The 14,401-nt window shown below is 38.8% G+C and overlaps 1 protein-coding gene across 1 annotated transcript in view; it reads right to left on the bottom strand.

Annotated features, from left to right (window-relative positions):
* The window catches only part of LOC130170887 (inactive N-acetylated-alpha-linked acidic dipeptidase-like protein 2), a 431,329-nt gene that overhangs the window by 108,141 nt on the left and 308,787 nt on the right, over nucleotides 1–14,401 (bottom strand). The window contains exons 13-14 of the mRNA XM_056378584.1: nucleotides 10,750–10,937; nucleotides 9,843–9,971 (exon numbers count right to left, since the gene is read on the bottom strand). Of these exons, the coding sequence (XP_056234559.1) occupies nucleotides 9,843–9,971; nucleotides 10,750–10,937 (317 nt within the window). The remainder of the gene's footprint in view (nucleotides 1–9,842; nucleotides 9,972–10,749; nucleotides 10,938–14,401) is intronic.

Here is a 14,401-nt window from a genome sequence, read left to right as displayed (position 1 = left end):
TAGTTGGTAGCTGTGATAGACATGCTAAAGGCAGCCCTTCTAACCATGTCCCATGTTGTGAACGTATCTGTAATTTTGCAGGATTTAGTTCCTGCAGGGCTTTACTCTCAGCTCCACCTCCGTCCCACCTTTACTTAGTCTCTCATTCTCTCTTTCTCCTATACTGTCTATTTTTTCCGTGCACTGATTGGCTGTGCACACTTCACCTGCTGACAAAATGTTGTGTTAATGCGTTTGTGTGACTAATAGCATGTGGTGACAGGCACAGGAAGGTTAAAAGTGGTCATGGGGGCTCACGGCCTACAATTATGAGTGAATGGGAATGCAAGGAGAATTAAGTGCCACACATAAATTTACATTAAAAGAGTAATTTTACTGAAAAGTTGTTCAAAATGTCCACATATAAACTATCATGATACTGCTGCACACATCCACATCTGTTTACAGTATACATGGGAAAACCATCTATATCACATCTGGTCGAGGAATATATACATTGTTGCTCATAAAGTTGGAATAAACTATTTTTTTTTACCTCTTTCCGTGAAATGATTGTGACAATGTGATTTATTTCATTTCACCTGGGTAATTGGGACACATAATGTAATCATTGCACCTGGTCAAAAGTGATTACTGATGCATTTAAATAGGAATAAATTGTGTCTGAAAACAATTATTCCAACTTTATGAGCAACAGCGTATATTCAATCATATAACAATAATGAAGAGTGAGTTCATTGAAATATTTTTACGAGTTCATGTAGCATATATTTTGGGGGGAAAATGATCTAAAACTTACTGAAAGTCCAACTTAAGTTGTCAGGGATCCAGTCCATATAATAGAATTTGCATTGACTCTGGCTGCTATCTTATATTCTCTGTGCCAGAGGGAAAAAAATATTTTAGATTTCTGTGTTGGATGAAAACTTAGCTTAACCTTTCTCCTTTGTTTTCATCAAACTAAGATTTTACAGAATATACGGCTGCTTTTCAAAGGATTTCATGTGACCTGAGGTTACAGAATTTACTCAATACTTTAAAGCTTCTGCAGACTTTGAATTCTAGTAAAAAAAAAAAAAATGTGAAAAAGAAAAAAATGCCTCAGCTTAAGTCACAAAGTGGGATCATATATAGAGATAGACTATCACTCCATCAGCTAGAGAGAAGTCTTCCTTTCCTCTCTTACAACCACATACAGTGTGTTACAAGAAACTGTGTGTGTGTGTGTGTGTGTGTGTGTGTGTGTGTGTGTGTGTGGAGGAGAGTTCTATAATAACAAAAAGGAGAGGTGTAAAAAAATGGGTTGGAATGGGAAGACAGACAATAAGCAAGTTAACAGGGAGGGAAGGAGAGAGTGAGAGTGAGAGAGAGAGAGAGAGAGAGAGAGAGAGAGAGAGAGAGCAGAGAAAATGGGTAATTTCAGCCTGTTGTGCCACACCGGCAATCAATATTTAATTTCTTTGTCTGCAATGATCAGAAGGGAGTGAAATCATTTTGAGATCTCAGCTTACCACTCAATACTTCTCAGTCTACAAAATCATATGTGCTACATAGAATGGCTTTGCTGGACCTGGACTTAGAGGCTTGAAACTAGATAATCTCCTGGAGTGAGTATATTGAAGCTATTTCTACTTCTTTGAAATAATCTTCTTTTCATGAACAGAGTGGAATTTAATCACTCCTCCCATTTTCTAGAAGAGAGCAAGTGGCCCTACAATTTTATACGTCAGCATTATGACACGTTAAATAAGCAGAGGCTAGCAGAGGAACAGTAGTCTACAATAATTAGAATGCAACAAGCAGCATCAACGAAGTGCCAAATGACAAAAACAACTTTGCATTATGTGTGTGATGATCATAATAATTCCGCACCATGGTCTTTGGAAAAGCCATTTGCAGCTGTTCAACTGAAAAGCGTGCCCCAGCCATCCAGAAATGAATGACTGGGATATTAAAGAGACAAGAGAGAGAGAGAGAGAGAGAGAGAGAGAGAGAGAGAGAGAGAGAGAGAGAGAGAGAGAGAGAGAGAGAGAACGCGGGAGGATGGGAGAGAAACACAGGGCCCAGAAAAGAGTGGATCAACATATTTTAAAACAAATTGTCTCTGTGCTAAACACTGGAACTTGATCTTAAAGGAGAACTTCAGAGTTCAGGGTCATGGAAAGATGTCAGGATGAAAAAAAATAATGTGACTGAACATGACAGATCAGTTAGAAATGCCCATATTGTGTATTTGTGAATGGGCAAATACATTTTAAATACCTCATGAGTAAGTAAACTTTGTATAAGGTTGGCAAAGGATAAACTCAGCTCTTCCTCACTGTGAGAACAAATTCTCATTTTACAATGATTTTTCCTTGTTGTTTTTCTCTAGTTATTCCCTGTGCTCACCCCACATACCCTCCGTCCTCAGCCGCACCTGAGCCTGCCTCCCTGCTATGGATCCAGAACCAACACCCAAGCACTTCAGCTCATCTACCTGCCTGTACCATTCTTCATCCCTGAGAGCTCAATAAAACTGTCTCTTTACCTACTCGAGCTCTGAGGTGTGCTTTTGGGTCCAAACCTAACTCAAGCCCTAACAGCAATGATGCAAAGACTTTAAGTGAATTTCAAACAACTGTCACTATTTATCAGACAAACTGCAGAAAATTTGTGATATTTTGTGAGTGGAAATAGAGAAAAGTCAGAAGTAGAGTTTAATGTAAATCATGATTACATCAGTGAAATAAGCAATAAGTCATAATAAGTACTGGTAATGGTAAAACAGATGGCAGAGTACATATAATGTATCCCATGGGGCAAATGGGTAAGGCACAGTACATATTTACATGCATATAGTATGTGTATACCATACAAATAGCTTATTAATTTCAGATTTAATTACACGATAAACCCCTTGAGATGCATCATATGGCATTCACAGTAAAGAGGTCCTCTGTACTTCTCTCTCCTAGCAACTGATCAAATGATTGCTGAGTGGGTTAAAAGTCAACCTTGCAGAAGATTGCCCACAGAGAAACGATGCACTTAGGGAGTAGGCATTGATTAATCCCAGCTCAGAGCAATTATGTATATTCTAAAGCCATAGGTTATGCACAAATTAGGTTGTAATCTGTCTTTAATTCTTTTAGGGGCCATCTATTAAGTAGACATGAATCTCAAGAAAACTCTGGCTACATGACTGCACCTGCTTTCATCTATTACAAACAGTAAGTCTTGCCTGGCATCTGCAGCCCGGGCGAGCTACAAACTGCTGCTGGATGAATGCATCACACTGCAGCACCTGACGAATGTCACAGCCACAAGTAATAACAGGGCTCATTCTTCACTTAGCACACAAATTCATATGTATTCCCCTACTTATGTTCTGTCGCTGTCATATGACACTGTGATGGAAAGGCCACAATGGCAGTCACATTAATACTGTCTGAGGCCGAGCAGCTTCCCCTTGCGATTATGCAGATTCAAGGAGCCTACCGCAGTAATACGGCGCCTTTCCTGACAATGCAAGAACTGTGGTAATTCAAACATATTGCCGACAGCGTACTATTTCAAACATTATGCCAAGCATTCTGTCGAACCATCTAGAATGGCCATAAAGTCAGAGACTCATTCTGCTGATTTATCATCAGCTTCTTTTCCACAGGTTTTTTTTTTTTTTTTTTTTTTGGGGGGGAAACATATAAATTAGACATACAAATTACACTTCCTTGCATATTTCCTAATGTGAATGAATTTTTGAAGCCGGCCTATTGTCATTCCCTTTTTCATGTTTGAAAGCCTGTCATGGTGTCATAATTCAATTAAAATATCAGCCGTTATTTTTCCAGTCAGCACATACTCTAAGATCGAGTATAAGAGGATGATTTGTCATAGCCAATACAAATTATGTTTGAAATACATCACATTTGGAAATATGCAACCCTCTATGGCATTTAAGATACATTGTGTGGATGATCTAAATAATTCATGGTTATTGTTTTGGGGGAATGGCCTTTATGTGAGACTTCAGTTTAACTGTTTCAGGTAGAAGAGGTTTGGGACTGGTACATACAAGCAAAAATGTTTCTCTTATAGGTAAGTGGTGATCATCATAATAAGTAAGAGTCAATTTTTTTTCACCACAATTTACCAGTGACAATTATTCTGTATTTATTTTTGTAAGCAGAATTTTGAAGGCACTGGGGCATTTTCCTGGCATTTTGTAATGAGTTTGTTGGACAGGTAGGTGTCATGGGCAAAAGTCTGGACTTAATGTGGGTTGTCAATTTTGATCAATGCAAAAAGATACAGAGCTCTGATTCCAGAAACAGAGAGGGCAGGAATAAAAATTTCCCTTCCTCAGAAGCAGCAAAAGTCTTTCCATGGACCCTCGCGAGCTTACTGGTCTCAGACCGATTATAGATCTACTGCTGACAGCTCCAGCTGTGACTGAACAGAAATACAATCAATCTGAAGAAAATAGGTCAAGGAGAAAGGTGAATTTGTTTTGTGATACATGTACTCACGCTTTAGCAATACAACAAACACTCAAAAACTTAAACAAATCAACTCAAAGATTTAACCAAGACAGGAACTTAACCCAGTTTATCAAAGTAGACAAATGAGAGTTAAAAAAAAAAGACACATACATGCCAACAATAACATTAAAGTTATAATCTGCATTATTAGTATTCATAGTCAGCTTTTTTTTTTTTCTCTGCAACAGCCAATCAATGTACCGTATTTACATTCAGTAATTATCTCTATAATTATATCTGTTTTGTTTTTTTTATTGACAGTGCAGGACTCGCCATTCTCTCTCAGCAATTATAATGCCTCCTAAGGAGATATATTCCATATTATTACAAATGTGTTTTACTATGTTGTCACTCTTTGTCTGTTTACAGACCAGCCTCCAGTTGTGGGGATGTCACATTATAGTTTTTGACAAATACATTAATAAACTCTTATATCTGCTTATAACTACACTGTAGAGTGTAGAATGTATTGGTTATAGTGGTCAGTTATGGGGGGAGACATGAATAACATAAGGCAGTGTGAGCTATGGCTTTTTAAAATTTCACCATGTTGAACGGGAACAGTGCAGTGCATTTACTCAAAGTTGTTGACACTTTTGAGAGAACTCTGCACTCGATATTTTAGATGCTCCAAAAGTTGCCGTGTTTCTCAGACTTTGAAAAAAAAAAAAAAAAAAAACAAACCAAAAAAAACACGACAGTTCACCGCTGCTCTAATCAGCCTTGACTCACAGGAAAGGATTACAAGGACGCCCATATATTGCTGAAAGGATTCTGAATCAAAATACCATCAGACTGCCGATCTCTATATATGTCAATAGAGGCAGGTGGGTGCGGGAGCAAATGAAAGGCAGAGAGTAACAGAGAGTGTTGTCCAGTGTAAGTGTTGGACAGAAACACTAAGAACCAGTCATTTACAGCAGTGTAAAGCTTTAGATGATTTAACATTTTAAACTGTGATATTAATATGTTTCATACCACAGATTTAATCATTAGGATGTAGTCAATTTTTATTTGTATAGCGCCAGTTCATAACATAAGTTATCTCAAGGCGCTTTCCAAAATGTACTGTGGTTTGTACCTACAAGAGAAAGTAAGTATAATGGGTAACAAATTCAATTTTTGATTCATAAGGAGATAATTAAGGCTGTCAGTGTGGTTAGTAGGAATGTGTTTCACAGCTCATCAATATTTCTTTCATCACCAGTATCTACCTCCAGTGTGCGTGTTCATTCCACTGTTAAAGTGGGTGGAAAATCGTTGCATAACACATTAATCAGCTTGACTGGAAATGGGTTGGTATAATGGATGAGATAAGCTTGTTTATAAATTGGCTCACAAACTAGCTGTGACATCATTTATGGAGGTTTGACGATGACCCAGTGACTCAAAAGAAAGTAGCAGAACAGAAGCAGTTATTGGTTATTCTTTACATTTGATTCTTTTAAATGAGTGAATGTGTGGTTTCAAACTGTAAGTTTTGCTATATATTAAATGTTCACATCTAAATAAGCAACATTCAAAGTATTCAATGTATTCTGTTGTTCATCAATTTGTAAAGTCAGGAAATATCATGTGATCATGTCATAAGAAACTGTGTTTACCAACTTTATCAATGAAACTAAATAAATGAATTACAAACATGCTGATGTCAAATTTTCTATACTGTAATTTGTGTTCTAAGCACCACATATGGACCAGAGAGAGATAATAAAAAAACACTTTTCAATGTGCAGTTTAGGCAGATAAGACGTCACTGTCTGCATTTACAGAGAAACCTGATGTATAAGAGAGGACATGTTAAATGTTTTCATTATTTATATATGAATTATATGTGTCACATAAACAAGTAAACACACAAATAAACATGTACTTGTGGACATAAACACACAAGTACACAAATCCATGACCATTTCTTAGTGAGAGAGCAGATGAAGGATTTGCCACTGTGGTCTTTTTTCAGCCTAACAATGCACTGTCCACCGGTGACCATTTGTTTTCAAATGGAGGTACCTACTACAAGCCACCCACACTCCGACGGGAGACTAGACACGTCTCTGGAACAATACCCAATTAAAGCACAAGCCCCCATCTATTTGTTTTGTATTCTTCTGATCACCAAAGCTCCCCTTGTTTCTCTTCTACCCCCTTGTTGTCCCCCATCCTGGTGTAAATCTCCTACAAAAGGAGCATCTAGTTGTATTATAATTGGTTCCCAAGCACCCATTCCAAAACTATCAGTGCAGCAGCATCTCGATTTGGAAGACAGGTCCCAGCAAAGTAAGATAAGTAGGAAGTATTACAGCCGTTGCGCAACCATGATTAATGACATGCTTAGACCTGTTTCTAAATATTGGGAGGTGGGGAGCGTACCTGGGGCAGCTCAAAGAGTCTCGAGATGATGAATAGAGCGATAGAGCATGCCAGAGACAGCTGCCACCGAATGGACAATTAGGTACAACGAGACGAGACAAGATGGTACGAGATAAGAGGGTAAATAAAGAGTAAACACAGAGGAGGGGGTTCTTGCAGGAGTCTTTGGTTAGTTCAGTGCTACTTTGTAGAACTGTAATGATGCATTTGACCCGTTCCATTAGTAAGCATGCTAAAACACTCTGGTGCTGGTTGGGATCATAAGGTTGTGTACACACACTGCAAAAACTGAAATCTAAGTAAGATGAAATATCTTAAATCAAGGTAATGAATTAAATTATTTTATTAAATTAAATTTAAATAGTTGATAGCACTGAAACAAATTATGAGTACTTGTAATACAAACAGTATGCTTTTATTTTCCTATAAAAATATGAAGGCAAGGGGATACTGCATGACACATAGGTGTCAGGCTACAGCAGAATGAGGAAGAGATGACGACATTATCACAAGGAAAAACACTGTACACAAACTGCTTAGCAACACATAGCAACATACAAACACAGTAAGCCACTATCTTATAAACATTTAGACGCTAAAGAGCCAGATATTTCTCTCAGGAGCTGCACGAGACCAAAAATAGAGCAAAAAGAGAGTGAATATTGGACTTATAGTATATTCATAAGGTGGACTGAAACTCAACTCCAAATGAATCACAATAGCTGCGTTTCAAGGAACTAAAAGGTTCCATGTGGCCCATTGTTGTTTGTGTTTCCACCGTGGCCTAAAGCACTTTGAGGACATAACATGAACGAAAACACGGGACAAATTGGTTCAAAAGGTTCCTGGTTTCTGGGGAAAGTTCCTGTGGTGGAAATGCGGCTAATGTTGCTCCGTATCTGCTTAATGTGTTGATAAGCAGCTGTTTGCCAACAGATTTGACATACCAACAAGGTGACGATGATGATGATGACTATGTTATGTTTGTAGCTTGTTTCTGCCTCCTCCTTCCTCTGTGGTCACAGAAATCAGTTATATCAGGTTTACGACTTTAAGGTCGTCACCACTATCAGGCACAAGTTGAGCTTTCTGACAATTCTGACATTTAATTGCACTTTAATTTCTGTCCTTATTTTGACGTAAGCTGTGTGGGAGGGATCACTGATCAGATAAAAACAATACTAATACATTTTTAACTCTGTTCCGCTACAGTGTCATTGACTTCTTTCAGTCACGTTTGGTAAGCAATGTAGTCACAATGGAAAGTGAATGGAAACAAGGACAGTAGCAACAATACAGCCTCTGTCCTTGGGACAGGACACCAAACCCAAATCAATATGGACAACAATCCATTAATGCTCTCGCTCCAAGTGCATTGTGGCACCTCAGAAGTTCGGCATTCACACGGACCGCAGTAAAATGCACAGGAGGGTGAATGAGATACAAATGGAAGTGAGCACATGAAGTAGTACAAAGACAATTACACTCTTGGTAGAAAGATTTTGAATGGAAAAAGTGACAAGCTGAGTCAGAAATTGTCCTGAGGCAATATAGACAAAGCCAATCAAATTGCTATACATAGCACCTGTAAATTTCCCTCTTCCTATAGCAGTATTTACAGCAGCACAGCGCTAATGTCCCATGGGTATTTTATGGCTGGTAAGAATGACATCTGTCCTAAAAGACAATTTTGGTGGTGGTGCTAGAGGCATGAACAGCTTCACAGAATGAATGAATTTGATAGAAAAAGCAGAGCGGAAGCAAGAGCTCTCATTCAGCTCTCAGCTTTCATTAAGGTACATCAAACGTAGAAGTTACTTTCTCCTTTTTCGCTTCTTCTCTTTATACGACTTTGGCACAGCCTGTCTGTAGCTTCATTAAAGCTGAATGTCACAAGTAGATTGGGACATTCCTACTAATTATTTAGTTTATGGCAGTGCAGACGAACTGCACGGTACACTCTGTCCAATACTCACCTCTTGTACCAGCCTAGGTGCCTGGGAGGAAAATGAATCTTCCCTGAGGATTGGATGACCAACTTAAATACACAAATAAAAATACTGTATGGAAAAACCTGAAGAGACAACGTGAGGCAGGATAGGAGAAGTGAGAGGGAGATTTTAATGAGGAATATGAGAGGGTGGGAAGATGCAGTGCTTGCTGCTAATGAAAGAGGAGATTAAGAGGTGAAAGAAGATGAGACAGCAAGGTGGGGAGAAAAGGATGCTGTGCTTACAGAGGAAGGGAAAGAACACAAAAAAAAGGAGGAGGAGGAGGAACGAAACGAGAGAGAGTGACAACGAAGTGTGCGTTTTGTTTTTCACAAGGCAAAAAGTTTTCAAAGTTTAAAGAGATGGTAAAAGTTGTGAAGTAAATGTCTGCGAGGGCTGAGCACATCTGAAAAACACCCCCGGGTTGGAATAAAGACGCAGTTTGGGAGGCTGAATCATAGAGCTGCTATACTTAATCAGTAGAATCGCCACTGCAGACTGTGTGTGAGTGTGAAGTGTGGGATGGGGTGAGAGTGAAGTTAGTTTTATTTAAAACATACAGAGAATGTTATCCTCCATCCTTTCATAGAACAGGTGCCATACTTCATAGAATAAGTCTCCCTTTCTCTTGTGATTGGAAAACAAGCAAATATATAGAGAGACTGAAGTTGAGTAAAGTTAGGAACACTGATGGAGGTAAAAAGTCCAAAAAAGTCAAAAGTATGGGGGTAGCACAGAGGCAGCAGTATTTAAGTATAATAAAAGTAGAAAAGTGACGTAGTTCATCTGAAGTAAGACTGTTGCTATTTGTGGCCATAGTAGGGCCATTAGTGTTTTTTTCTCTTGTGATATATGAGCAGACACTTACAGGTACCCTTTATATAGTACATCTGAAGTGATTTGCAGCAATTTCAGTTGCAGCAACATTGGTAGAAGGAAGATTCGTGATAGTTACCCTCTGTATGTCCGAGGTGAGTTGCAGCAGGGTCGGGGAAGCTGTAGCTCTAAGAGTCTCCGTCCCTCTCACTGGAGAGTTCAGACTGACGTAAGCCACTGCACTGCTCTGTAGGACAACACTGTTATCCTGCAGGGAACACACACACACACACACACACAGGTTATCACCCCCAGTCATAATTGTGTAATTGTCGTCATCACACTCATTACATCATAGTCATTATCTCCGGTCCACAAAAAGTCTCCTTTTCCGTTCTTAGTATTACTGTCATAGTTTTATTGTCCTTGACAGTTGATCTGCCTTTGCTTGCAATGTTATTTAATCTCTTTTCTAATTAAATACATCAGAAACAACAGCACAAACATTCTTGTGGTCTCCTACAAGAAGGTGCCTTTTGAACTGTGGTGTAATGTGGGAATAACAATAATGAATAGTCATTATAAATGAGAGCAACTCAGACAAAATAATATAGTCTGATTGCAGCTGTTGCGGGTTGTTCCTTTATTGCCACAACATTATTGTGTGGAGTGAATACAAAAGGAACACATACTGTTTTGATTAGCGCTCCTTTTTTCTCTTGTAACTGTTAATTATGGCTTCAGTCAAATTACATCTAGTAAGTATTGCAAGGAACCAACTCTCAACTTGACATTTTAGCATTTTGGCTGTTAGCTGGCTTAGTGTTAGCAAGCCCTGGCAAAAGCATATAGCATATCTGAAAAAGCTTTTGAAAAGATGAAAAGCTTTTCTCTGTGTATGGTGCTGTAGTCTGGAATGGTACACACGTATGTTTCCAGGGACTGCTTTCATGTATTGTGTTTTTACATCCTTTTAAATTATTCCAGACGCCACGACTTCTGACCTCTAAGCTGACATTTAATAAGATGCTCTTGTGCTTACTGACCTTTCCCCACTCATAGGACCCGATGTTTCCCAGGGCTGAGCCTCCCCATGAGCAAAACACAGTGGTACGGTCCGGCACCCATCCTCGTTTGGCCTGCTCGGTCAGTGCCGCGATGAGCTGATTCATGATGGCTGAAGCCCCGCCTCCCTGGTCACTGTCATGACGACTGCCTACTAGGACGTAGCGATCTGAAAATAAATCAGTGGTGAGAAAGTTAAGCTGTTTGGTATCATTTGCGCATGTCCACATTTATTACATGAAAAAAGAAAAACAGTACAGTTGTCATAACAAGCAATACAACTGTGCTTGGTAGTATAATGCTCAGGAGTTCTTGACCTTTCTAAGTAACCAGGTATGTGAGTTCCATACAGACATTGTGTCGGAAAATAAAGGTAATATTTAGTGATAGAAAAGAAAATTGTTGCTCATGAATCCAAACCAATGACTTCTTAGATGTAGGTGAGATAGCAGAGCAGAGAGCAAAGCAAACAGAGGAGATCAGTATACACTGCATTTTATTTCTTTTTGACCGCACAGCAGCGTCAGTGGAACTATGTGTAAGTATGAAGCATGAAGCACTCGCATCTGATATATCATGGACAGTATCTGGCAGAGACAAGGTTTCACAACACAACAAGTGTTTCATGTGGTAGAATTACCACCTCCAGCCAAGTTGTAGGAAATCAGGTCACAATCTCCCCTTCTGGAGTTACAGTGGCCAGAAGTGTTTTTGCAGAACATTATGATGCCACAATTAAGTTGACATTTGACCATTTCGATAAAATAACACTTGGGGGCGGCTGTGGCTCAGGAGGTAGAGCAGGACGTCCACTCATTAGAAGGTCGGTGGTTTCGATCCCCGGCTCCTCCAGGTCGCATGTCGAAGTATGAACACAACTTTGCCCCTGATGGCTGTTCCATCAGTGTATGAATGAATGGTGAATGTGGCAGGTATTGTAAAAGGCTTTGAGTGCTCAGTAAGACTAGGAAAGTGCTATATAAGTGCAAGTCCATTTACCAAAATATTATCCTAATAGACATTTGAGTTAAATTGTGTCATAGTTAGTGAATGAATTTGTGAGTAATGGTCAAAAATGTGTTTTGTGAGGCCACACTGTACCTAAAGTAATGAAATGCTCTTTGGGCGTTCCTGATATATTGTATTCACAAGAACGTGAGGTTACCGTGACCTTGACCTTTGACCTTTGACCACCAAAATCTAATCAGTTCATCCTTGAGTCCAAGTAGACATTTTGTGTTATTGAGACATTGCATTCACAAGAATGGCTCTGGCTGTCAGTAGCACGGAGGCATAACAATTAGTGATGGGTCGGTCGCGAACGAGAGCCGGATTAGAGCCGGCTATTTGAATTGAACGACGGGAGCCGGCTCGCTATCAGGAGAGCCGGCTCCCGATCGAGAGCGATTTTTTTTTTTTTTTTTTAATTGTCTTTTAAAGCCGCATTGGTCAACATGTGTGGCTGTGGCAGCATCTGTGTGACTACACTGAGCAGGAGGGGGAAGGGAGGGGTTACAGACACTCGCATTTTGTGTTTTGTTTTTCACTGTACATGGTTGCACATTTTAATTTATATTTTGTTGAGTGATGTTTAGTTGATTTTGTGTTTTTTCACAAATTAAAATGGGTCTTTTTTATTTAAAATTTATTTATGTATATGTTAAGTTATGTTAAGATTATTAATAAAGCCATATACATACTATACATATGTTATATTTTATGGTTTTTTTTGCATTAGTTATGCATTTTACACATAATTTTGTAATAAATTAATTTAAGTAACAAAAAATCTGAGGAGCCACTTGGGAGCCGAAAGAGCCGGCTCTTTTTAGTGACCCCCCCGCGACCCTACTAGAGGATAAGCGGTAGAAAATGGATGGATGGATAGCTGTTTCGGTCTGTTATTGTCCTTTTCTATTCTGTTTTTCTTTCTCTGTTTGACCTATTTATTAGAGGGGCATTAAGTAAATATGCAGCTGTTTTATTCTGCTGTGAACACTGCTCTTTTGGGACTGAACCAGATTTAGGTTTATTGCATGTTTTCTGTTTATTGTTCAGTTGGTGTGGTATCTTAGCTAGTGTTCACTGTATAATATCAAGCAGGAACATTTGTAATGGTTCTTTGTGAAGGAAGTTGAGAAATAAATTATTTCTACTATTTATCCTGGTTTGCTGTCTCACTCTGTCTCATGCTGAGGTATTTCACCCAAGGTGCAAATCCTAGTATTTTGATGAAGGGGATTGCTCCTGTTACATGGAGGTACAAAGCGGCTTCCTGTAGGCGAAGAGAAGAACAGAGCAAACCTCATCACTCAAACATAAAACACTGATGACTTTGTTTAAGAAAAAAGATGCTTAGAGAAGCCTGCTAGCTTAGCCTAAAACAATATATTATTGTACTGTGAGGAACTCCCAGGGTAAATCACATAAACAATTAATGTAAAATGCTTCAAATCAGTCATATGTGAAAGTGCAATTTATTTTATTGTTTAATTGAATTCAGAAGGCATTAAGACTGAAGATGAAATGAAGCATGAATATAAAACTCATATTAATGGAAAAAATAATTATTAAATGCATGAAGCCGTGTTCTCACTGCCCTTAGGCCAGGACAAATTATGACAGTTCAACAACCACCAACTGAGGTTTAGTGTAGTCAGTACTGGTTAGTTTTTTTGTCTTCAATGCAATAGATGTTTGGTACAAAAACTTTTTTGTGCAGCCAAAGTCTGATAATGTATTTTTTATATTTTATTCCTAAGCCATGGAGCTATGCAAAAACATATAAATGAGCCACACCAACATTATGTTTATTCAGTAACATGAACATAGATAGAGACTTAGATGAGAATTGAAGAGCTATATATTGTGTGTAATACATACAAGAACCTCCTGGTTGCCTGTCAAACCCTCTGTAACTACAAGACTCCAACAAGTTACTGCAAGGTATAACATGTTGCTTTGGAAGTGCTGGCAGCCAGATTTTGTTGCCTTTGGACAGAGCCAGGCTAGCTGTTTCCACCTGTTTCCAGTCTTTGTGCTATGCTATGCTATGCTAACCTTTTGCTGGGGGTAGCTTCCTTTTTCCCGAAAACACATGAGAGTAGTATGAACAATCATATTTAACTCTTGGCAGGAAAGCAAACGGATCCTTCAATGATCCTTCTTTTAAACTTTGAATGTTTTTGAAAGTATTACCGCAGTCTCACGTCTTGAGATTGCTTCAGGTATATGGCTGTGTTATATACAAATTGTCTAACTTTGCTAATCTTCTAAAAGAGCTGGACTTTTTGTCTTTACCAGATCCCAAGGCAATAGAAGAAGCAATATCTTCAGTGATAACTTCACTGAAAAGATGCTATGGAGTAGATACAACTTCAACTTGTAGACACATCCTAGCGTTGTTTAAGTTCCATCTATGATCGATCACTCTCCACCTATCTGACTCATTATTCTGTCACTGCCCAAAACTATCCTTTTTTATCACTGCAAGTTCTAAGCTTTAAACTCCCTCTTTTCCTTTTGCTGCTAGATTGTCATCTCAGTACCTTCCGGTATCTGCATCCAGTTAGTTTTTGTTCAATATTTCGGTCAAAAACCAAAGAAGAAAGAAAATATTCCCTGACAAATGTG

Source organism: Seriola aureovittata, chromosome 6 (genome assembly GCF_021018895.1).
Source record: "Seriola aureovittata isolate HTS-2021-v1 ecotype China chromosome 6, ASM2101889v1, whole genome shotgun sequence".
Taxonomy (NCBI): domain Eukaryota; kingdom Metazoa; phylum Chordata; class Actinopteri; order Carangiformes; family Carangidae; genus Seriola; species Seriola aureovittata.
This window is presented reverse-complemented; position numbering and strand designations above follow the sequence as displayed.